The sequence below is a fragment of the Lissotriton helveticus genome, chromosome 3_1, assembly GCF_964261635.1.
Source record: "Lissotriton helveticus chromosome 3_1, aLisHel1.1, whole genome shotgun sequence".
NCBI classification, from domain to species: domain Eukaryota; kingdom Metazoa; phylum Chordata; class Amphibia; order Caudata; family Salamandridae; genus Lissotriton; species Lissotriton helveticus.
Window position 1 is genome coordinate 66,333,758 of NC_136061.1, and position 26,214 is coordinate 66,359,971.

The 26,214-nt window shown below is 49.8% G+C and overlaps 1 protein-coding gene across 2 annotated transcripts in view; it reads right to left on the reverse strand.

Annotated features, from left to right (window-relative positions):
• Window positions 1-26,214, reverse strand: part of PNKD (PNKD metallo-beta-lactamase domain containing) — a 298,336-nt gene that overhangs the window by 41,390 nt on the left and 230,732 nt on the right. For both annotated transcript variants that reach the window (XM_078679248.1, XM_078679249.1), the window contains exons 4-5: window positions 24,369-24,427; window positions 8,528-8,620 (exon numbers count right to left, since the gene is read on the reverse strand). In XM_078679248.1, coding sequence (XP_078535374.1) covers window positions 8,528-8,620; window positions 24,369-24,427 — 152 coding nt within the window. The remainder of the gene's footprint in view (window positions 1-8,527; window positions 8,621-24,368; window positions 24,428-26,214) is intronic.

Here is a 26,214-nt window from a genome sequence, read left to right on the forward strand (position 1 = left end):
GCTGGAAGGGGGTTGTGTTGGACTTTGGCCCTTAGGGCAGGTTCACCCCTAGACTTTTTGCTTTAAATGGTGACCTGGCAATGGTGATTTTTGGGTTCTGCGCACTTTCACTGTGTCCCAGTGGAAAGTGCGTGCGCACTCTGAGTGCATGTGCTGAGCTAGGCCTGCCCGCCCATAGGAATGCATGGGGAATGTATGTGTCCCTGGTAGTTCCTGATGCGTGGGGTGTACAGGCTTGAGTCTGGTATGTGTGAACTCGTGAGAGTGAATGCTGCGAGATGGTGTATGCAGCATGTATGTGTCTAGAAGGGAAGTGCTACTTCTGGACATTGAGATATGTGTGCAGTGAGGGTGCTGGAGCGTGATTGGCTGGAGCTGGCTGGCATGCCAGGCTCCAGGAAGTCTGGATGGGTCTGCCCGGTGGTGAGTGGGAGATTAGCATGAGTGATGTGTGGGGGGAGTGTACCTGTGTCCTGGATGGGCTGGGTTTTCCCCACACAATGCTGGCTCCGCCCCCCTGTGGTGCGTCTAATGACCCAAGCCCTGCCAGTGAATAGAGAGGGTGGTTGAGGTAAACAGAGTACTCAAGAACCAGCTGCGACTGGTTCCGCCCCCACCCTGCACCTTCAGACAAAGGGAAATGGTGTATAAAAATGGGGCTGTGTCCCCACAGATGTTGTTCTCTTCCAGGATCCTGACGGGGCTGTTGCTGCTGCTTGGCCAGAGGACCGCCACTTGGGGTGTCTCCCTGCCTGGAGACCCAGTGTGCTGGCTCTGGGCCCAGACCTGCCCCCCCCCTGCCTGCCTACAAGGACTTTGGGGCCTGAACTTTGCCTCTAGCGCTTGGAAGCGCTTCCTTGTGGCCCTTAGCGCTTGAGAGCGCTTTCTCTTACCCCTGAAGCGTTGGGAGCGCTTTATTTGCAGCCCTAGCGCTTAGAAGCGCTTTATTTATCGGCTAAGCGCTGGGAGCGCTGTCATTTTCCTTCCGCGGCTGCCCACGCCGCTTTTGCCGAATTTCGAGTCCTCTGGCAGGTGCCCGCCCTGCCAGGGACATTGCCGCCTTTGATCGAGTGCCCACCTCGATTTATTTGTGCCTTTAAGAGAGCCGGTGCCCACCCGGCATTTCCTGATTGAGCCCCCGCCTAGAAGTGCCGGAGACGGGCCGCCGCGCTGCCCGCGACGACTCGGAAGTGCTCCTGCCGGCCGGCCAATCCGAGCGCGGCCCGGCAGAAGTCCCGCCCCCACAGCCGCGACCCGGAAGTCAGGCAGGCCGGGGGCAGGACAGAGAAGCAACCGGAAGCGGACGGGAGGCCACCCCGCGCTCCGGTGAGCAGAGAGAGCCGGCGTCTGGTCTTTCCCCCCCGGGCCCCCCAAGAGCGAGGGAGAGCCCCGGAGAGGGAGGGAGAAGTGTGGAGGGAGCCCCCGAGGAGCGGGAGCTCCCGTGCCGAGCCGACCGCCGCACCCAGCCGAGGAGCAGCCTCGGAGAGAAGAGCTGCAGCACCAGAGACCGGTGAGTGCCCGCCCCTCCCCTCCAGAGCGAGTCACTTGTGCTGAGAGGCCCGTGGGGCATCAAGTGATTCCCGAGTCCCCAGGAGGGGGACTCCAACGAAGCCTAGTGAGAGGCTCGAGGCACCCCCAGTGTTCCCGGGTCCCTCGTGAGGGACCCCAACAGCCCAGTGAGGCTGCATCTTTCTGATTTAAGAGTCCAGAGAGGCTCTAGGGGGGCATTTTGATTTACTTGGAGCCCAGGGAGACTCCAACGCCCCACATTTGTGCTTAGAGCCCTGAGAGGCTCAAGGGGGCATATTCGTTTCGAGAGCCAGAGAGGCTCAGGGCGCCATTTCTTGTCCAGAGCCCAGAGAGGCTCAAGGGGGCACGTTGATTTCGTGAGAGTCCTGAGAGAAGCTCGTGTGCCCCTCCTTGTCTGAGAGCCTGAGAGAGGCTCAGGAGGGCCAGTTCATTTCTTGTGCAGAGCCCAGAGAGGCTCTTGCGCCCACAGTGGTGGTTCTTGAGCCAGAGATGCTCCAACGTTGCCCAAACTTTCCCTGCACCAGTTGCCCAGCACTTTGTGGGCAACTGCCACGTTGAGGCCCTGACATTGGGACACAGGGACTGTCACAGGTGGTGACTTATCTAAGTTTGGCGCAATTGTGTGCTTTTACACCTCTGAATGTATTGTGATGCATCATGTGTTTTCCCTTCTTACACCTCTGAATGAATGTTATGCATTGCATCATGTGTTATGTTCTTACACCCCTACAGGTATTGTGATATGTAGGTGGTTGTTTTCTCCCTAGTACAGGTGGTGCTAGTGAGGTCCTGTTACCAGTGATTACTGGTTGTGTGCTCTATTTTTATATTGTGTGCTACACTGATTTTACTTTCTACAAGTGCTAAGTTCTAAAAGTGCTGATACCCCTGACAGTGGTCCAAGTGGCCCTGTCCTGTACAAATATCCCTTGTAAAATCTGCCCGTGCCTGTTGGCACAGTGTAACAAGATGTGTGTTTTATCTGATGTATATTTATTATAATACAAAGGCTATTTTTATATAACCTTGTGTGGAGTTTTCCTTTGTGGTGGGCCTTTGGTTGTTGTTGCTGGGGTGCATGCGCAAATACTTAACTTACATCGCCTCCAAGTTTAGCCTTGCTGCTCGCGCCACGTTACCTAGAGGGTGAGTAGGGGTTATCTTGGCGTGTAACTCCCTTGCCCTGACTTGGGAGTGGTGGTCTCTGACTGACTTTGGCGAAAGCCCTGGCCAGCCAGGGATCCCATTTCCAACAGAAGCCCACTTCCAAAGGGGCACAAGGCTGTGTGAGTGTATGAAGCCCACTTCCACAAGAGCACAAGGCTGTGTGAGTGTATGAAGCCCACTTCCCCAAGAGCACGAGGCTGTGTGAGTGTATGAAGCCCACTTCCACAAGAGCACCAGGCTGTGTGAGTGTATGAAGCCCACTTCCACAAGAGCACAAGGCTGTGTGAGTGTATGAAGCCCACTTCCAAAGGGGCACTTGTTGGGTGACTCTTCCTTCTGGCTGCTTGTGTCAAGCGTCAAACTCATGGACCCACCACAGATCCACAAACGGAGAGCTTCCTTCAAAGACGCCCGACGCATATTCCCACATTCTCTCAGATCCTACTAAACTGGTTTCATCTTGCAGACATTGGCATGTGTTCGTCTTCACTAGAGGGAGCTTAGCAACCTTCAAAGAACAAGCAAGAACAGTCCTTCCTTTGATAAAAGAGGCTTCATTGCAAAGACTCACCCACTCCAGGAGTTCCTGGCACTGGGCGCAGTCACCAAAAACAATATATTTTATGTCCAAGATCCCTTCAAATACAAATGAGCAGGTAAACAGAGCTCTTTAATAGGATGCTAATGGGTTAATTATCAATGCCCCACAGGGTAAAGTCTGCCAGATGTCTTGCTAGAGGGATAATTGGAGTCCCACGCTCTAAGCTTAACATAATTAATGAAAAAAATCAAAACATGTGGCTGTGGGTGGAACATAATCATGCATCATTGGGGATTCAAATTAAGCAAATTTCAATCACAAGAAAAAAGGGAAAAGATGCTTAGCATCTGAAAACCATAGTTGCCCTTGTTAAGCTTTTCTTTAAACCTTTTCATCGGGGATACTTAAATCAAAATACAAGAATGATCTAGATCTTCCTCTGCCTGTCTTTTGAACAGAAACACTATTAACCCCAGGCCTAATAACAAGCACTGGCAAAGCCAAAGGTCTGGGCTTGGCAAAGTGATGCAATGTTTATTTCTTTTTAGGTCTCGTGACCTATCAATGCGCATGCGCATTGAGAGAAGCGAGACTATAGGGCTTTAAACAAAGTTTACCTAACTGTAGCGATTTGGTGCTGTGCCCGTGGCTTTTAGGTCAATGCGCAAGCGCATTGACCTAAAATGCGCGTGCACATCACCAAATCGCCGTCTGTTCCCTCAGCCGCACTCCTCCCACACCTTTGAAGTGAAGCTTAGCTTCACTTCAAAGGCCCCGGCTGCTTCACACCCTCATGCCGCTCTCCCCGCTCCGCCCCCTCCCCTGCCCGCCGTGTGCATTTCTCCTCCCCCCCCCCTCCCCACAGCAATGCCCTCCGTCTTGTTTCCTTTCTTGTTTTTCTTTCAGGTAAGATATCTTTTCCATCATTTGCGATAATACAGTTCTCATATGCATTTTTTAATTATTAGCAGCATATACACAGGCGCCCCTTCGGCGCTTTTGCTCTCAACCCTACTATCCTGTCAGCCGCATCTCTATAAGTTACTCGAAGCATGGCCTGACATGTGCACAGCTTATTCCGGCACCACCATCCTACCAGACGCTTCTGCTTTGTTCGCCCACCGCATGGCCCTATTTGTGCACATTTTACTTTCGTGCATACCCTTACCCGCAGCCTCTCCTTCCCCACTTCTGCCTTTTCGGGTCTCGCGCTCACCGCAGACCCCTTCACATGGCTCACACCCACCTTTTTTTCAGGTTACCATGCCATTCCCCACCTATCCCCCAGTCATTTCCGGGTAGGACGCGTGCACCCAGTGGACTCTCGGCCTTGGCCCGCTTATTCTGCCAGCCGCTTCTGCTTTGGTCGCCCACCGCATGGCCCCATTTGTGCACATTCACTTTCGTGCACACCCTTACCCGCAGCCTCTCCTTCCCGACTTCTGCCTTTTCGGGTCTCACACTCACCGCAGACCCCTTCACATGGCTCACACCCACATTTTTTTCAGGTTACCATGCCAGGTTACCTCACTCACCCTCAACCCCTCACCCTCACTCACCCTCAACCCCTCACCCTCACTCACCCTCAACCCCTCACCCTCAACCCCTCACCCTCACTCACCCTCACCCTCACTCACCCTCAACCTCACCCTCAACCCCTCACCCTCTACCCCTCACCCTCACTCACCCTCAACCACTCACCCTCAACCCCTCACCCTCACCCTCACTCACCCTCACCCTCATCCTCATTCACCCTCACTCACCCTCACTCACCCTCACTCACCCTCACCCTCACTCACCCTCAACCCCTCACCCTCACTCACCCTCAACCCCTCACCCTCACTCACCCTCACCCACCCTCACTCACCCTCACTCACCCTCAACCCCTCACTCACCCTCAACCCCTCACCCTCACTCACCCTCACCTTCACTCACCCTCACTCACCCTCACCCACCCTCACCCACCCTCACCCTCTCACCCTCAACCCCTCACTCACCCTCACTCACCCTCAACCCCTCACCCTCACTCACCCTCACCCACCCTCACCCTCACTCACCCTCAACCCCTCACTCACCCTCACCCTCCCTTGCCCTCACTCACCCTCACCCCCTCACTCACCCTCAACCCCTCACCCTCACTCACCCTCAACCCCTCACCCTCACTCACCCTCACTCACCCTCACCCTCACTCACCCTCAACCCCTCACCCTCAACCCCTCACCCTCACTCACCCTCAACCCCTCACCCTCACTCACCCTCACCCTCACTCACCCTCACCCTCACTCACCCTCACTCACCCTCACCCTCACCCACCCTCACCCTCACCCACCCTCAACCCCTCACCCTCACCCACGCTCACCCTCACTCACCCTCAACCCCTCACCCTCACTCACCCTCACCCTCACTCACCCTCAACCCCTCACACTCAACCCCTCACTCACCCTCACTCTCACTCACCCTTAACCCCTCACCCTCACTCACCCTCAACCCCTCACCCTCACTCACTCACCCTCAACCCCTCACCCTCACTCACCCTCAACCCCTCACCCTCACTCACCCTCAACCCCTCACCCTCACTCACCCTCAACCCCTCACCCTCACTCACCCTCACCCTCACTCACCCTCAACCCCTCACCCTCAACCCCTCACCCTCAACCCCTCACTCACCCTCAACCTCACTCACCCTCACTCACCCTCACCCTCACTCACCCTCAACCCCTCACCCTCACTCACTCACCCTCACCCTCACTCACCCTCACTCACCCTCAACCCCTCACCCTCACTCACCCTCAACCCCTCACCCCCCCTCACTCTCACTCACCCTCACTCACCCTCAACCTCACTCACCCTCACTCACCCTCACCCTCACTCACCCTCACCCTCTCACCCTCACTCACCCTCAACCCCTCACTCACCCTCAACCCCTCACCCACCCTCAACCCCTCACTCACCCTCAACCCCTCACCCTCCCTCACCCTCCCTCCCTCACCCACCCTCACCCACCATCACCCTCAACCCCTCACCCTCAACCCCTCACCCTCACTCACCCTCACCCTCACTCACCCTCACTCGCCCTCAACCCCTCACCCTCACTCACCCTCAACCCCTCACCCTCAACCCCTCACCCTCAACCTCAACCCCTCACCCTCAACCCCTCACTCTCACTCACCCTCACTCTCACCCTCAACCCCTCACCCTCACTCACCCTCACCCTCACTCACCCTAAACCCCTCACCCTCCCTCACCCTCACTCACCCTCAACCACTCACCCTCACCCACCCTCACCCTCACTCACCCTTAACCCCTCACCCTCAACCCATCACCCTCAACCCCTCACCCTCAACCCCTCACCCTCACTCACCCTCAACCCCTCACCCTCAACCCCTCACCCACGCTCACCCTCAACCCCTCACCCTCAACCCCTCACCCTCACTCACCCTTACCCTCACCCTCACTCACCCTCAACCCCTCACTCACCCTCACTCACCCTCACCCACCCTCACCCTCACTCACCCTCAACCTCACTCACCCTCAACCCCTCACCCTCACTCACCCTCAACCCCTCACCCTCTCACCCTCAACCCCTCACCCTCACCCTCACTCACCCTCAACCCCTCACTCACCCTCACTCTCACTCACCCTCACTCACACTCAACCCCTCACCCTCACTCACCCTCAACCCCTCACCCTCACTCACCCTCAACCCCTCACCCTCAACCCCTCACCCTCACCCTCACTCACCCTCAACCCCTCACCCTCACTCACCCTCAACCCCTCACCCTCACTCACCCTCAACCACTCACCCTCACTCACCCTCAACCCCTCACCCTCACCCTCACTCACCCTCACAACACATATTGTGTTACAATAGGTGTCACATTTGCGAAAGATAAAACTATTGGCATTGTAAATAACAAAGCTATTAATTTCGCTATTTTCAAAACAAGCACATAAATAAAAAATGTGTCCTTTACAATACCAATAGCTCAAACTTTCCTAATGCGAGACCTATTGCATTGCTGTGCTTCTCTCCCCTGCTGCACTCTCCTGCTCTCTAGAGATGTGGCCTAACGACCAGAGCTGCCATTTAAGTGACGTAAATACAAAACATGTTGCATTCCAAATGCTATAGGTGTCACATTTGCGAAAGTTATAACTATTGGCATTGTAAATGACAAAGCCATCAATTTAGCAATTTTAAAAACCAACAAATAAATAAAATATGTCATTTACAAGACCAATAACTCCAACTTTTCTAATGCGAGACCTATTGCATTTCCAATGCTTGTTTTTCATTGCAAGCATATGCCACAAAAAGTAAAGAGAAATATGTATGGGGACACCGAAACGTGACAGAGTATGTTTGCAATAAATGTTTGAAATGTATAAAACATTCACTGATGTAGGCATTTTACTAGTCGTGTTTTTAAATACCAGGCGTTTCAGTTGTGACGCGCATTTTATGATGTTTATTATTTGTGAAGTAAAAGCCTGACCAAACACTCAAACTGCAGGCGGCTACAATGTTACAATGCAACGTGCACATTTTCTAACAGAAGCATTAACAGGAGAGTGAAAATAAATCACCTGTAGCGCAGGCAAAAATAAGAGTTATTTAAAGATATTTTTTTTTAAACATTTTGAACCAGCTTTGTGATAAATGAACTATTTTTAGGCGAATGTGAACAATGTGCACAGGCTTCGTGCAGCCAATCAAAGTTAAGGGAGCCAACAGGTGAAGGGGGCCAGCCCAATGCTTCCTGCTGTGGTGGGCAGATGCAAATTGTGAATGAGAATTTAAAAGACCAATAGATGCTGCCTGCTGACCAAAGGCTGCTCTCTGTATGTATATTTCGGTGCACAACCTTTACAACGCAACTTTTACCACGCAGTGCCTTTACGACGCAACTTTTACAATGCAAACCATTACAACGCATTGCGCTGGGGGGCGCTCTAGGATAGGGAATGTGTTTAATGTACTATCCAACACCTTCCCTACTATCCACGGGGACTGGAGTTGGAATAGTAAATTACACAATTCACTATCCAGCGCCTAAAAGCACTATGCGTTGTAATGGCATGCGTTGTAAAAACCGCGTTGTAAAAGCATGCGATGTAAAAGCATGCGTTGTAATGTCATACATCCGTATATTTCGGATAAATTTGTTGCACAAACAATAGTGTGGCGAAACAACTGAATCACCTCTAAGATCTTTGGCCAATCAGAATGTGCAACTTGCATTCCCCAGTATGAGCAACGCGCCTGGGGTAGGTAAGTCCATCACTTACTTGGTGAGCTCCGGAATACGGTCGACGGCGCTCCCGTACACGCGGCAGGACTTGTGACGCCGTTTCAAGGCCTTGTTGCCCCCGCTGTGGTCCCTGGAAGCAAAGGACATGGTTCAGGTTAGAATAATGCGACTGGTTACCACTGAACATACCGGTAAGAAGACTGCCCGACATTAAGTTGTAATCCCTCTAATACCTCCTTAAAACGATCCTGCAGAACAACTGGATTCCATAAGTAAGTTTTAACACAGACCAGAACTGAGGGCCGTATATATCAAGCAAATTTGCATTCGCAAACGCCGAAATTCGCAGAATTTCGGCTTTTGCGAATGCGAATTTGCTAAATGGTATGTAGTAAGGAAAATCTGGTGCAAAACAAGGAAGCGCAAAATTTGCGAGTCCTTATTTTACAATTGCATTTAAGGAATCGCAAATTTTGCGAGTCCTTATTTTGCAATTGCATTTAAGGAATCGCAAATTTTGCGATTCCTTAAATGCAATGTATGAAGCAAAAAAAATGCAAATTGTCCTTAAGGAATCGCAAATTACCACCAACTTCAAGTTGGTGGTAATATGCGAATTCCTTGAAAAATGCACATTTTTGCATTTTTCAAAGTGCCATGTGACGCACATACATGTCCTTAGGGCATGTATGTGCACCACATGTGCACCCATGCTTATTTCAGGGGTCCAACAGGGTGTCCTTTGGACACCCCTGCAGCCTTGAAATTATTCTCAATTTGCGATTCTCAAATTGCGAATTGCAAATTGAGAATAACTTCCCATTCATTCCTATGGGCCTCCTGGCCCATAGAAATGAATGGGAAAGTATTCCTTAATTGCGATTCGCAATTTGCAAAGCGCAATTAAGGAATACTAAGAATTCGCCAAAAAATGCGACTTTGTACATACATCCCAATTTGCGATTCTGAAATAGCGATTTCTAAAAAATCGCTATTTCAAAATCGCAAATCGGGTTGATGATACATATGGCCCCTAATCTTTTATAGCACATTTGTCTCAGCTTTGGGAGCTCTTTCTTTTCAAACAGCACCTTGTTTGCTAAATGTAAAGCATTTTGACTGTATATTCTCTCTCCCTTCCTCTTATGGATATTGTTATATTTCTTTTGTCCTTCCTCCCACCATATTGTAAAGCGCTCTGTTATCCCTCGGGGGCTTGTTCGCGCTTTATAAAACTTTATAAATAAATGGTTATTACCCATCACAATGGCGCTGGTTCCTGTGACCCTGACAAGATGGAAGGCGGAGTCAACCCTGCCTGAATTCAAGCTCGACACCATATGGAGCGGGATTAGGGGCACCCAGTCAAGGGCTTTAGGCGCGGGCTGGGATTTAAAAGCCTAGTACAGTGAAGCCAACATCTGGGGACAGCTTTAGAATGGCCTCAGTGGTGTCATGGAAAACTCGGTTTTAGTTACAGGATCGGCTGCCACTGCCAAGAAAGCAGGGACTGTGGGTAACGATGCCCTGTTTGGAGGAGCGGACCACTGCATAACATAAATTAAATCAGATTTAGAATGCAATGTCCACAGTAATAAACTGCAAGAAAAATAATTTATTTTTAAATAAAAAAGAAGGTATCTGCTATGTCATATAAGGACACACAGTTAAAGCAAAGGTTTAAAGAGAAAATTAGAGACATTGTTCAAGAATCAGGAAGTTAGAGCAATCCTACAGTACAGGCTGGAAGAGGTCTGGGGAAAGTCTTGGAGAGCTTAGCTCGCGGATCCCTGGCCAAGATAGCACCCTGCCAAGCATGTCAACAAGAAGCTGTCATGGATCCGTGAACAACCCACACAAAATCCACTCGCAAGAGGTCAACAGTCCCCAGGAAGCACTACAGCAAATTCTAATGCGCCATCTACTGGGTGGGCTTAGGCACTGCAGCCCGGGAAGAGAGCGGGTGGTCACTCTTGCGTTCTGCACAAGATCCTACTGGAAGGATCACGGTGGAGAAAAGATGGAGGTTCTATGTCATCTACCCCCGTTCCCATGAGGTACAAGAACCCACAGACCCTCTACGCACATAATGGCTGAGCACAAACGACCCCAGGAGCACGCATTGACCACATATGCTACCTGTGGCCCAGCACAAGGCCAGACCTGGCGGGAGTGGTCAACAGAACCAGGCTCCGCGTACTATCTCAATTCATACTTTGAAAAGCATCAAATTACTGACCAGTAAGAAGATTTCTAAACACAAGTATCTTCATCAAAGATTATTTAAGCAATTAAAAACCTTGTACCTTTCTGTTTTCAGCATCCCTATAGCTATTAATACTTCTGTGGAGTAGATAGTCTGGTTTAGGTTGAAGGAGATCATTACTAAAAATTGAGACTTCAGCAGCACCCCTTTAAGTCATATATAATTCATAAACCGTAAAACTCACAATTCATGGGACCTATAATATATATCCCTATACTCAAAAGTGGACAAGACAGAACATTATTAATCAGAATCAGGCATCAAGACAAAACATTATTCTTGCTGTTTAGCAGTCTTTACTAAAGCTGTGTAAAACGTCTCTTTAAAATGTTCCCAGCACATGATAGCCGACACGTGTTTCGTCTTTTACTAAGACTTTTTCAAGGCATAGACATCCAAGTCCGTACGGCCATAACCGAAAACACAATTCATATAGCATCCTACAATCAGTTACGTGGAAGGGGCCGATTCCGGAGTCCAATAAATCACCCCGGCTCAAAATATTCCGAAATCGTCATCTATAAGATCCTACATTCCGGGCGTAAATCAGGCAGGTCGAGACATGGAAGTCACAGCAGCTCTTTGAAGAGGTGTAGGCTCAGTTACAGAGGTCCATCCTGGTCAAAGCTGCATGAGTCCACCCTGGAAGAAACAGCGGCTCTTTGCAAGAGCTGTGATCTCAGTTGCAGAGGTCCACCGTGAAAGCCACAGCAGCTATCTGAAGAGGTGTGGTCTCAGGTGCATGGGTTCACCCTGGAAGCCACAGCAGCTCTTTGGAGGGGTGTGGTCTCAGGTGCATGGGTTCACCCTGGAAGCCACAGCAGCTCTTTGGAGGGGTGTGGTCTCAGGTGCATGGGTTCACCGTGAAAGCCACAGCAGCTATCTGAGGAGGTGTGGTCTCAGTTGCAGAGGTCCACCCTGGTCTCAGTTGCAGAGGTTCATCCTGGCTGGATGCCACAGCAGCTCTTTGAAGAGGTGTGGTCTCAGTTGCAGAGTCCACGGTAAACCCTGGTCTCAGTTGCAGAGGTCCATCCTGGGAGTCACAGCAGCTCTTTGGAGAGGTGTGGTCTTGGTTGCAGAGGTCCACCCTGGGAGTCACAGCAGCTCTTTGGAGAGGTGTGGTCTTGGTTGCAGAGGAGCAGCATGGAAGACACAGTAACTCTGTAGAGGTGAGATGCAAGCTCTTCTGAACAACAAATTGGAGAGTCAGGGATGTAGAGATACTGCTTGTTAACATTCCTTTGCTCCTCGAGTGGGAGAAAACTCCAGCCTGAATTGGGAGAGGTGGGATCACTTTGGGGTCAGTGAAAGGCACTCTTAAATCCGTATTTGTAAAGCGCGAACTACTCACCCTTACGGGTCTCAAGGTGCTGGGGGCTGTCGTGGAAATTAAGTGAGCTATTGCCCAGAGTCACATGGTGCTGGGCTGAGCGGCCACCGAAGCCGGGGATCGAACCGTGAACCTTGTGCTCCGAAGTCAGCTGCCCTGGCCGCTGCACCACGCCTCTCTCTTAGCTTCCTCCTTCATCAGGCGAGCTGAAGATGAATCTTTAACCAGACCAGGAAACGTGTTTCTCAGAGTCACTAAAGCTGCCACCGACAATGGGCATCAATGGGCATCGTTAGTAAACAAGGCCTCTGCCCGCCTGTCAAACAATACCAACAAAAGGGTGGGTGTCCACACAGACTCGTCAGCGGGGGCAAATCCAGAAATACACACTATGGCATGCAGGTCTAACAACCTATCAGACCCCCTGCTAATACCTCCAACCTCCTTCCAAGGTAAGAAATCACTTGGAATTAACCCTTCGCAAGGTAATAAATCACTTAGAAAAACACCTTCGCAAGGTAAGAAATCACTTAGAATCCCAGAAAATGTTCGAAATTCCAGAGGCCTATAAATCCTCCAGACCAGGGATGCCCCAGAGTCCCTTACTGATTGGCTGTAACCAAACAAGGCTTGTGGGGATTGTTTTTTCGTCTTCAGCCGGAGATGGAATTAAGAGAATCCTGAAACTGTTCCCTAGGCTGTGGACACAATGGATGTGTGTCCATGTTTAAGTATGCTGAAACCGAACTCCCTGTTCCTGTAATAAAACTATGCTAGTAAAAAACAGATGGGCTGCTCACAGCGGGTGGCAATCCGGGTCCTTTGAGTGTTTCTTTTTTGCAATTTTATATAGTGCTCTACAGCAGTGGCATGATACACGTACAGCAAGTTACAGTTACAATGACTATGTTCAGACATATTGCATCGGTAGCTGCAACCCGGACAAATGACGCTCTTGGACAAGGGAGATACAGGGTCCTGCCCTTGGACAATGGCAGGGCAGCCATCCAGGGCGGGAAGGTTAGCCGTCCATTCTTGTACTGGGGTTTTTGCTTTTGGAGGAAAGAAATTCTATTGTAGTTGGGTTAAGTTTTATATGATGGTTAGACATCCAGCTTTGAATCTTTAGGAGCGTGACTGAAAGGAGGGCAAAGTCTTCAGCGGAAGAGATTGTCATGTATATTTGAGTGTCATCAGCGTAGAGGTGGAGGAGAATCCCAGCGTTTCTGAGAATCACGCACAGTGGTTTTAGGTACAGGTTAAAAAGGGTTGTGGAGAGAATCGAGCCTTGAGGGACCCCTTGATGTACATTGACTGGTCTCGAGAATGTGTTGCTCATTTTCGTAATTTGGGAGCGGTTGGGTAGGTAGGAGTAGAACCAGTTGAGGGCTGTGCCTCCACAGCCCATGCATTGTACCAGAGTGTGATAGAGGCCCAGATGGTTGACAGTATCGAACGCAGCGGACAAGTCCAGGAGGACCAGCAGGCAGGAGTTCCCCGAGTAGAGGATTGTAAGGGAGTCGTCAAATATTTGTAGGATCACAGTTTCTGTATTGTGGCCCGGGCGAAAACCTGATTAGAGAGAGTCCAGGGGGTTGTTTGTTCGAATGTGTGAAGTTTGCTGGGAAGCAATGCAACTTTCAATGACTTTGCCTAAAAATGGAAGTGTGGAGACTGGGTGGGAGTTGTTCATTTTCTTTGGGTCGAGAGATTGTTTTTTCAAGAGACGAGAAATGTGACCCACATTCTGGAAATAGGCCCTGTTGAAGAGAGGAGTTGACCACGTTAGTCCATACTAAGTAGGTGTGCGGCAAGAGATTTGCTGATCGACCCTGGAATGGTGTCCTGATGTTGGGCCGAGGGTTTCACGTTGGACATTGTTCGTTGTAGGTCTTGTTCGGAAATGAGCGAGAAAGGGGACCACAAATAAAGCGCCTTGCAATGTAGAATCTCAGTTTCTGGAGGGTTTTTGTTGTGTAGCGATAATTGGATGTCTCTGACTTTTCTGTCAAATAAGTCCACAAAGTTGTTGCATGGGCCGGTGAAGGCTCCAGAGCTGAAGTGGTGGAGCTGTTTGTAGTTTGTGCAGGGCCTCCCTGGGGTTCACCATCACGCCGCCACCGATGCAACGTAGCGCGTCTCCCAGTGAACGCACGGACAAACCCCGGTCACACCCGCAAGCACACTGCTTGAAAAGTATTTATTAGCAGTGATACACAGTAATCACATGAAAATCCACTGCCTTCGACGTGAAAACAACGAAGCAGGGCACGAGTGGTGCAGAGGAAACAGAACCTCAGTGGACGCGGTGAGGCTTGAGCAATAACTTGCCTCCCCTCCCCCACTCTGCCCACACATACATTATCTGGTTTTGTGGTCAGTTTGGAACACGAAGTTCCAGAAATATCGTCACATTTAACTAATCTGATTACCGAGCCCGGCCTCGCAGCGGAAGTGAAGAAAGAAGAAACATTTCGAGCAGAAATGATGCCCAACCCATCCCCAGCGCAGTCAGACAGCGGCGCGCGAGTGTCCACGGGCTGTGACGCAGCTCTGAGGCGCACCTGCGCCTGACATCGAACCCTTTATACTGTAAAGAGCAAAGGGGCATACATTAACAGAATACACAAGCACCAAAGCCAGCTGAGAGAGATGAAAGCTTCTGATCTGTCCGAGCTTGAGAGCAAGGGAAGTCCAGGCCCCTCCCGTTGGAACCGGCCCCCACGGGGGGAGCAGAGAAACATTGCCACCAGCCCCCCCTGAGGTAGGGTGTGCTACAGGGTCAGCGCACGTGCATCCTTTAATACTGAAAAAAGCAGAGTGCCATGAGAAGGGCCAGCAGGATGGGACGAGCGCCCAGGACTCAGCATGGCTAAACCGAGACGTTGCGACCAGCAGTAATGTGATTGGGTAGTTTGTTTTTTTCTGGGCTGCAGGGCTCAGCATACTTTCATCTTCTAATGCTGATAAAGGCTGATTACGGGTCGTAGCTTCACAATAGGAGGGCTCATAGGGAAGGGACTCATTCCCTAGGATTCAGCAGTGCTGGCCCGAGACATCGCGACCACCCTTCACGTGGTAGGACACACTGGCAGGGTTCCGCGTGCTTGTATCTTCCAACGCTGAAAAGGGTGCGGGTCATATCGCTGCAGAGATGGGGTGGCAGGATGGGGTGAGTGCCAAGGAATCAGCAAGGCTAGCCCGAGACATCACGGCTAGGCCTGGTCGAAATTTAAATTTCGCCATAGTGGTTTGCATAATTTTTGGATATAGACATTAGGCTTGTTCCATGAAATTCCCAAAATTATGCCATTCCACCACTTTGGGTAATTGTGCGCCATTCTACCGAATGTATATATGAAGAGAACAGGAGTATGAACCCATCGACCTATTGGGATTGGGGTTTAAGGAATTATATACAAAACAATATCCCAATTGGTATTATTGAGCTAGTTACTTAAACAATACTTTAGGAGGATATCTATACAGTATTATCCTACAAAAACAAGGAGTCAGTTATGATAGTCATGATATGCTAAAGAGCAATATTTTATATTTCAGGGAAAAATAAAAGGATAATGGCAAATGAACACAATTCGTTACAGCACTGTGTAAACAAATAAACAATTGACAAATATCAGCCCATAGGGTGGTACAAGGTGCACGAGTGCAGTGAGTTGTGACACTACGGCAGCGCAAGTGACACAGAATACAGCGTGAACGGCGCAAGGTGCAAGGTGCAAATATATACAGTGAATGAACACAAAGGTTTCCGAGTAAATTCTGGTTTCACAGTTCAATGTTTTTTAAGGGAAAACCAATGTGGAGGGGCGCCTGGAGTCTGGCTGTTGGGTCGACGGCGTTTCAATCCGTATAAATGTGGATCATCTTCAGGACATGGTGGGCTGGGTACAGTGCGTGGAACATGAATTATCGGACTACTGTGGAAGGATTTCAATAGCAGTCAGGCACGATTTAGTCCCAATCCTGATGGCATATGAAGGACAATGTGAAGCTGGGATAATGAATCGTCCGGGAGAGGTAAGGTGGCGTCAAAGCATCCACTTCGGCGATATATAAGTAAATTATCTTGAAGCTGTCGCACGAGTCTCGCGAAGGAAGAGTGAATCGTCTCCAGTCTGCCGAATGTGACATTCACCCAGAAGGTGGGCATCCATAATTGTGTGTTTGTGATAATTATGAACCACACTAGCCCTCAGATCGTACAGTAGGAGCACGCGCACGATGGAAGGATGGTGACGCCATTCACAGGCGGAAGGTTTTCCCACAGCTTCCTCCAGGAATGGTTTAATTTAATACAACTCCCGGGCGGACCAGATCACACTCCGGCTTACCACGCCGCCAACATTTTGAATGGTGGAGTAAACCAGCCCAATGTAATTTCATGGGGACCAGCACCAATTATAAATAATTTTAAAGTACTAAAATCTATGCCTTCCCTCTCTCTGACACCTGCCACGAGAACCCGGTAAAGTGACCCAGTCACCTCTGTCGTGATCTCTCTGTCACACGCTTTGCTGGTGCAGATGGGTAAATCATCCACTTTGGTACAAATTAAGGGGGGGGGGCGAGTTGGCGATTTCACCGGTCGCGGTGGTCGGACAAGTCACAGTCAGATTATAGTGATAGAAAGACCAGGATGAGTTCCTCCAAAGGAATGATCTACTACTGAGATCGCCTTGGTCTCCCACTCCCTCCGGCATACGGCCCCACCTCGGATCGTAGTGCGGGCATTAGGCCATCTATGCCATGGGGAATGGAGTCCCCACCATATGAAATTTGAAATTTTGTACTTGTAAAGCGCACTGCTGCCCCAGCAACAGGGCATCCTGGCGCTGTACTCATACCGCTGTGGAACCCATCCTGGCTTTCCCTGTGAAGTGCCCACTCCTGGGCACCCCCAAGGTGCAGCCAGGCATCCCAGCGCTGTTGGGGCCGTTGTGGAGATTAAGCAAGCTATTGCCCAGAGGTGCAGAGTGGGACCCATGATTGGAATAGGCACCGAGGCGAGAATTATCAGGACCGAGGAAATTGAGCCCAAGACCCGCCGAGGCGGGAATTGAACCCTGGTCCCGGGCCAGAACTCTGCATCAGGGTCTGCCGCTCTAACCATTGAGCCACACTTCACCATATCTAGGTGTACATTTTCTAGGTTGTCAGAACCGCCCTAATGAGCGGATTGGTCAATGTAATATTTTGACTTAAGCTTGTATAAGACATTTCGTTTCTATCCAGTAAGGTCCATGATGGAGGCGGCTTCTTGGTGGCACAAAACACCCCAACAGGGAGAGGGGATGGGCCGAGTAGTCGGACTCCATGTGTGGGAGTCACAGGCCTCGCGATGCAGAGTGAGCGTGTCGCCTCAGTGCCTTTACTCGGTGTCCTCTACCTCAAACCCCAATGTACAAAGCGCTTTACCTCTTCCTGAACTCAGGACAAGATCAATGTGTCCCAGAAAGGGAATTATGCCCAACGGAGAGCTGGCATTTTAATCTTAAGGCTGGTCTGTGTATGCCTGGCTGCACACAGAGCCTGGCTGCAGGTTCGAATGCCAGTCTGAACAACTGAGTATTCACTGCACCCGGGCTCAGAGTGCCAGGTACTGCCGTTGGGCAGTCCACCAATCTGGGGTTCAGGGCCTCTGGCGCCTGCTGGCTGACCAGCGGGGAGGCGGCTCAGAGGGGTCCTGGCTGGAGGGTAACTAGGGCGAAAGGAGTCTTTTTAGCCAATACCAAGGGTCTACTGGCAGACATTTCACCCCAAAAATGTTCCCTATGTCATCCTTTATCAGAACTGAGATGGTGGATTTAGGGATAATTGGGAAGCTCTTAGCTGACACCTATGCCAAGCCATGACTTGAATAACAAAGGGAACTGACTGCCTATAACAGCGTGTTCAAGCCTGCATGTTTTTGTCACAGTATCATAATACTGTTTTTAAGCGTGATGTTTGTCTGTTGTCTGCATGTGTCATGCCTTTCGGTGCTTTAAGTATTTTTTTTTAAAAAGCCCCTGAAATAGAGTCAAGTCTACGAGAAAGATGAACTGTTGTACTTCGCTGAGAACCTTTCTGACTTCGCCTAAAACAATAATCACCATATTGGCCTTTAAGTATGATGCTTTCTGAGAAACCGTTTACAAGGACTGATTAACTGTATTAATCTCAAATTCGGCATTCAGTGATAATGTGTTTATTTATGTATGAAAATAAGACAATGAATATTCCTTACCCATCTCTCCCTTATATACAACATTACTACGAATGACCACACACTCTAGATGTAAATGACTATAAGTAAAATAAATGAAATAACTTGAAAAGTGGCACCAAAGACTAAATCAAGATTACTTTCCTGAAGAAAAAAAGTTCTCTCCCAATGATTCTGTTGACACTTTTGGGTGCACTCATCTGAACAGTAAACACTGAGCCCTGAAAGCTGCCTCTTGGCAGCCACCACTTCTACGTGAACGAGCCTGGCATGTGACTCTCCCCCAGCTCAACGAGCAGGTTTGATGCTCCAGCCTGAGGACACTCCTGATGGAGGGCCGTCCACCTCCTCGAGCCGGGTCTGATCTGCTGCTGGACCAGCCTCAGCCTCATCAGGACAAGTGGCCATGTGTGTGTGCAGCCATCGCTCTCATCTGCAGCTGTCAGACTTTGACATGAACAAAGCCAGTGTCCTTCCAGTATTCTTTCAAAGGCCTCATGTAACCTCAGTGGATGCCCCCTTAGAAAACCTGTGTTCAGTAGCTTCCCTGTGCTGGTTATTCCAGGCTCCGTGTTAAATACTGCTTGGCAATCTGTGCCCAATGCTTGGCAATCTGGTAAATACTGCTTTGTAACCTTCTCAAGTGGTTGGAGCTGGGAGGGAAGCAAGCCGCAATAGGAGGGCTGTGGCTGTTCAAGGTTCCCAAGGTTTCCTTATCTGTGACCTCTAATGGCTCCATTTCTGCACTAACCAAGACAGCTCCTGGAAAGGCCCTTAGTGGCTTTCGCAGAATACGTCGGAAGGGGGGGTGGAATGTGCACCTATGGCAAAAAAATACTACATTGTATACAATGAATAAATATGGGGTTCCCCCTGTTGGGCAGGGCACTTCATTCAGCCTGTTCTGGTCAGATGCCACTATAGATGCATGTCAAGGCGTCCCTTCTCCTGGACCACGACAAACTGTGTCACACACGAAGACGGTCAAGCTCTAAATGTAGGTCAGGCGTGCCCAAGGAGTTAACCAGACAAGCATGCTGGGATGTAGGTCAGGCAAGCATGGGATGTAGGTCAGGCAAGCATGGCTTGTAGGTCAGGCACACAATAGAAATGGAAGAGGCACTCATGGGAAGTAGGTCAGGCATTCATGGTCCACAGGTCAGGCACAGGAACAGGTCAGGTGGTCAGAAGTAGTAGATCAAACATGACTAAGTAGTAGGTCACACATGCACACAAACAGTATGTAGGTCAGTCAAGCACAGAAAGTAACTCAGGCAAACACCGGAAGTAGTGCATTTATATGCAGGAAGCAGGTCAGGTACAAATCTGCAGTTATCACATGGCATGTTAACATCGAACGGACCAGACCACACAAACACCGATTTGTACTTTAGCGACTGCGGCGGAAGTGGCTGATGTCCGAACTTGGAGACCACGACCTTGATCAAGTTGCCTCATGGCTTCTGCAAAGATAGGCGTTCCGGGCAGCGCCTAGAGGTGTGGCGCGCGCGCGGCTGAAGCCACGGCAGCTGGGGAATCAGGGGGTCACGACAGCCGCCCAGACAGACATGTACCTTTAGGAAGCAGCCCACAGGGGCTCTGTTAACAAGCGGTTTAATACTGTTTGGTGTCGTCGACATCGCTAACGATAGCTCCTTTCTGCTGCCATCTTCGACTATTCTAAAAACAAAATCTGCTTATTAGGGTGACCAGATTTTGAAAGACATAAAGCCACATGCATCAAGCTTTTTTCCGGTCGCAAACGGGCCGATTCGCTGAATCGGGCTTTTTGCGACTGGAACAAGCCCTTTTCTGATGCATGAACCAATTTCCATTCGCAAATTAGGGAATCGCAGTTTTTTGTGATTACCTAAATTGCGAATGCATTTAGGGAATCGCAATTTGCTACAAGAGGAGCATCACTCTACCCTCTGACTGTATCTTTTCTTTTAGCCAGTGTAACCTGCCCTGTTTGCTCAGTTTGTAAAAGTCACATGTCTTGCAGTAGCTGCTGAATGTATGTGTTATTGTCTGTCCTCCCCCAGACCCCCCACACGCTTCTAGTACACAATGTTCTTAGTTTCCAGGATTGTGTTCTTATCTCCTCCCCAGCATGGGATGGTTTCTTTTCCCTTGTGTAGCAATGCCTGCTTGCTGAAGCCTGCATAATAATTGCACCTTCACACATCACTTATCTTTGTCCTGTTCTGAAACAAAATTCTTGCTTCACCAGCAGTATGCGGTTTAGCACTGATCCCCAGGAGTGCCAAAAGACGGGCCGGTTTTCTTGTAATGCCAACAGGATTTGGAGGTAATGAAAGCGGATTATGCCCAGACACGCAAGTAGGGATTATGAAACGAGTCGGTGAGCCAGCTTCCACCCCTAGTTCTGTCTGACTGACCCGGTACAATAGGAAGCCTGGTAAGGTGGGAGGCCGGTCCCGCCTCTAGGAGCACAGGCACAGTACTGGACCCTACAGCACTGGCTTCATGCCAGGCTGAAACAGGGCTCCGTCTGTGCCCAGAGCAGCCTCGGAATCCTTCCTGCTGACCCAGGCGTACCGCATTGCTCTGTGATCTCAGCAGGGGAGTGAGTGTCTGGGCACAGGGCCAGAGGGTCATCTCTGGGCTGATGGTCAGCAGTGCCAGACTGGCAGAGCCTCAAAGGCCATGGAGGACAACATTCCCGGTTGAAGAATGCTGCCGGATAAGGGGCAGCGCGAGGTACTGGTACCATTAGATCTCAGTGCCGCCTTTGACACAGTTTCCCATCAAGCCTTCATTCAAAGACTGGATACTCTGGCACTGCAGGGAAATCCACTAAAATGGTTTTGCTGCTTTTTAAATAATCCTGACCCAAATGGTATCCCATTCCTGAACACTCACACGGTGCCACTGTGTGTCACATGATTTCGGCTGCCTAAACATGGTCAACCTGTGAGGAAATCACACAGTGGCAGGGCAAACAAGCTGAAAACTAATGTAAACAGTGGATTTCCAGCTTGTTTTTCGAGGCTGCAAGTAGCTGATGTCCATTAAAAGCTGGGAAAACAACACACCAGGACATCGGCGACAGCCTCAATGACCCTTTGATTTTTTGGAGGGGGTGGGAGGTCTTACTGAGGGGCAGAGTCAGTGCCTCTTTAATAGCTCTCAGCACAGGCCCCGCCCCCTACAAGGCACCAAATAAGAGGTATGATAACCCCATGCTTATTGCTGACATGTGGAGTTCCCCAGGGCTCCATCTTAACCCTTACCTTGTGTAATGTGTACATCTCGCCACATGCCGCTCTAATACGAAGATGTGGCAGTCACGGAGTCCTATGCAGATGACACCCAGCTCATTGCATCAGTGCCCAGTGAAGCAAAGGCAGCAGGGAACTTACACAAGTCCAGAAGTGGATGTGCAACAATACGCTAAAACTAAACAAAGACAAAAGCAGAGTCATTTGCTTCGTTCCCGGATCTATGTCGATGCACCAAATTAGTGGTCTAAAGAACTAGGAGATGAACGAATTCTAGTTTCAATGGCGAAGAACTTGAGTTATTAGCGACACCTTATTAAATATGATGAAACAAACACCCCCGGTCTTGCGTCATGCCTTCTGCATTTAAGACTCTTGCGTAAAGGGCTCTATTGATTACCTCAGCAGACTCGTATAGCTGTGGTCCAGGCACTGGTTGCGTCTCATCTGGATTACTGTAAATGTTTTAAAGGCTTCCGACAAAAAACCTGATGCAACTCCTAAAGGTCGAAAGTTGGGCATCTTAGTCTTAGCACGGAGATGTACGATTCATCCCCAGTGGCTTGGAAAGAGCTGCACTGGCTCCAACAAACCACTTTAAAATATCTCGCGAAGCGCACCGAGCTTTCTACCAAACAGGGCCAGAGAGTCTTTCGGACAAGCTAACATGATGTGGAAGCGCCCCGGGGTCGAAGGAGCTCCCCCTCCTAATTGTTCCGAGATTCAAGCTGGAAAGAAAATGAAGTAGGTCTTCTTCTGTCCCATCTTCCAAGTTATGGAATGTCCTTCCAGGGAATCTCAGTCAGAGGCGGACCACTAGAAATGGAGGAAGAGCTTGGAAATGTGGCAGCTCCAGCAAATATAACTTAAATCAGCTCTAGCGCCACAACACCCACCCAGAGAGCAATTTATAAATACCCATCATCCTCATCGTGATGTGGGAATCCTTCATCCAGCCACGGACACACGTGGCCTGCATGAAAGGAGCACAGACACACTACGAACACTCGACTGGGTGCGTCCTCAGAGCGAGGCTGTGGAGTCCTGAATCCTGGTGTGGACTCTTGAGAGCCAACAGCCGGACTGAGGAAGCCAGTGCCAAGCCCTGCGCCCCGAGGCAGTGAGCCGACTCACCGGGGGGCAGGGTCAGGCACTCTTGGTCATGGCTCACATCGATTGTCGGGTTCAAACTCCCAGCAGGAACCGAGCAGCGGACATGGGCTGGTGCGAGGGTTGTGCCTTCTATACCTCTTCTATGTATGCCCCCCCCCCCCGTGCTGCGAATGTGGGCGAGGCCCCCCTCGAGCGCTTCCTTTGCCCAGGCTCATCCTTTGTTGCCTGGGTGATGCTCTCCTACCTGCCCAGGGCAGGTGCCAGGCTCAGCTGCAGGGGGGTGGGGAGGGAAGAGGCCAGTAGAGGACCCCCCACCCCCCTTCAGACAGAGATCACCCAGATGAAGGTCTGAGCTCAGCTCCAGGATCACCAGAGCAGCAGGAGACTCTGGCCACAGACCCGCGCCCAGGGAGGGGGATGGACTCACCTCTGGGGGTCGTGCGCCTGCCGCTCTGGAGCCACGACAGGCTGGGTCGACCCTTCGATGCAATGCCGGCTTGGGGAGATGGGCTCAGCAAGACAGGAGATGCTCTCGTGACCTTATGCTTTGACCTTAATCTCAGGAATTACTCTCATCACTTGCGCTTTACTCTCTTGGGCTCTTTGGGGAAGAGTGGTAGAGAGGAAAGAGGATTGGGAGGGGGACAGCGACGTATCATTATCTGACCAGCACAGCAAGAGGGGTGCTTGATACTATGTCCGTATGCTTCTATGAGCTAAATGCTCACAGCTGTATGTTACAAGGTAAAGTCCCCGCAAAGCAGCCTCCGCCTTCCATCCTTCCCACATCACTGAACTGGGTACCATCCAATTGGGTAGTTGTAGCACCAGCTTTTTACAGCACTTTTAAATGACAGGAATGTAGTATGATATGATATATACAAATCCAGTTGTTCTGACTGTTCCATTGACACAAGATGCAGAAGTAATGCTAGTCAGCTGTTTCAGACATCAGAGGGCAGGATATTCATGGCTTAAAGGTGGAAAAGAGCACAACATATGCTACCCAGTCGGAAGAAGGTGGGGAATGAAAAGAGCAAGAAAAGACCCTACAAAGGACTAAAAATCTACGGTTATGGCAGGTAGCCATTTTGTAAAAGCACAAGAGAAGCAGGTTTCTGATCCACATCATTGGGTGAGAAAAACTGAAATGGTGCCACATTGATGGGCGAGAAACAGAACAGGGAAACGGTATGGGCATGCCTATGCCCAGGGATGTGGGCTTGTAAAGTCTGAAGTATCCAAGCGTCCTCGGTACCAGTGCACAACGCACTGTATCTACAGAGGTAAAGAAGAAGCTTGCTGTCCTGGAAACGGTCAGGGAATCCAAATCCTTCTCCTACTCTGCCCTTGTGTACCAACTCCCCACACTTGGACTAGCCCCAGCGCTTCACAAGGCCTGCCCCATGCTGTGCTTGTTCACCACGAGCCACATTGTCTGTGGGCCTGAAGCTCCTCACAATGCCAGCCTCAATGTCCCCAGGTATCACAATGCAAGTCCCTACAGGATCCTGGCTATTTGTTTATTTATTTTTAATTCTTTTTATTAACAAAATTAAAGGTGTGACGGTCATCACATTGATGATACATTGTATTCACACGTGCATATCGGGAGTCATACGGCAGAGGAAACATTGACAGTGTAAAAACAATCAAAGCAGAGTCAAGTCCTCAGAAGTACATCTTCTAGCTTACCAGTGTTTGTGGGTGCACAAGATCGCCTCTAGAGTCACCCCCTCTTCCTCCAGAGATGCCTGTAACACAGGAGAAGAAAACAAAACACTATTAGAAGACTATAGTTTCATGATTACCACCCCAAAAACGGTCAAATCTCTAAAGCAAACAAAGCCCCTAAACATACAACAAACCTACCCTCCCTCCAGGCAGACAGACGTGAGAGAGGCTATCTGGATCCAACAAGGAGAGGCTTGAGGAAACCCCTCCCCTCTTACCGATGTTGCGCAATGAGTGAATACCCGCTTTCTCTTCCCCAACGGCATACCTCTTCCTCTGCCTTTTAGTATTGGAGAAATTTTCCAATGTATATTGCGCAACCATTTTTTTTGTGCCAATATATTATAAACAGATTTAAAGGCATTCAATAAAATCATCTGTCACATAATTCTTATGTAGAGCTCAAGGGCTAAAGACAAAATAAATGTTGGGCCTCTTACAGAGGTAGGGGGATGTTCCCCCCCCCCCCCACCAACCCCGCAGTCGCCCTGCTGCGGTCAGAGAATCAGGAATCCACAGGGTGGCTGCCAGCGGAGCCGTAGTTGGCTCCACCAGTGGAAACCCATGACCAAGGCCCAGCGGCCGCAGGCATGTGAAAGAAACCATGACTCTGATATGCAGGAATAAACTCCCTGCATGCCAGGGACATTGCTTTTTTGTTCTTCTGTTCTGTTCTTCTTCCCCCTTTGGAGTTTGGCTCAGAAAAACAAAAATAATTCCTAGTGGGGGCCAAAATAAAATGGCGCCCACATGACGTTTGACCATACCTTCAGTGAATCCACAACAGCTGCGGGAAACAACCTTTACAACGCAACTTTTACAACGTACTACCATTACAACGAAACTTTTACAACGCAATATCCATTACATAGCATGCCATTACAACGCAACCTTTACAACGCATGACACTACAACGCATACCATTACAACGCATATCATTACAACGCATACCATTACCATCCAACACTTACCCTATTGTTGCACCCCCTGGAGTTAGAATAGTAATTTGTACCCCTACACTATCCAACACTTACCCTACTGTTGCACCCCCTGGAGTTAGAATAGTAATTTTTATCCCTACACTATCCAACACTTACCCTACTGTTGCCCCCCTTGGAGTTAGAATAGTAATTTTTACCCCTACACTATCCAATACTTACCATACATGCAATGTAATGTTATGAGTTGTAATGGTATGCGTTGTAAAGGTAGTATGCGTTGTAATGGTATGAGTTGTAAAGGTAGTTTTTTAAAATTCGTTGTATTGGCATGCGTTGTAATCGATGTTGCGTTGTAAAAAATGCATTGTAAAAGTATGCGTTGTAACGTCATACAACCGACAGCTGCAGGTGCACTGAAGGTAAAGATATTCCACTACGCAGGTGGGGATCTGTTATGGTGGGCGGTCCAAGGAAGCAGGCGGTCCTCTGGCAAGGAGGCGGAGGCCAGGTCCACCCACCTTTCTATAAATGACCCCTTGCTCTCTATGAAGGTTGACTTTTGCCACGAAGGGGACTCCAGAGAAGTCCCTTGCATCCATTACAGACCCCTGCTGTCATTCTCTCACCATACCGCCTCCTGCTGGAGGATATCAAGATACAAGTGCAGCTAACGTTTCTCCTAAATGTACTGATTCCCTCTCTGTAGACATGGCCTATGTGACTATGGGTCTTGTGGCACTCAATTGTTTTGACCCTTGAGAACCCACAACCACACCTGCCACAGAAACTACAGGACAAGCACAAGTTTAGTTGATTCACCCACACCTTCTCAATTCCTCTACTTGAAATCACAGGGCATGGTGATG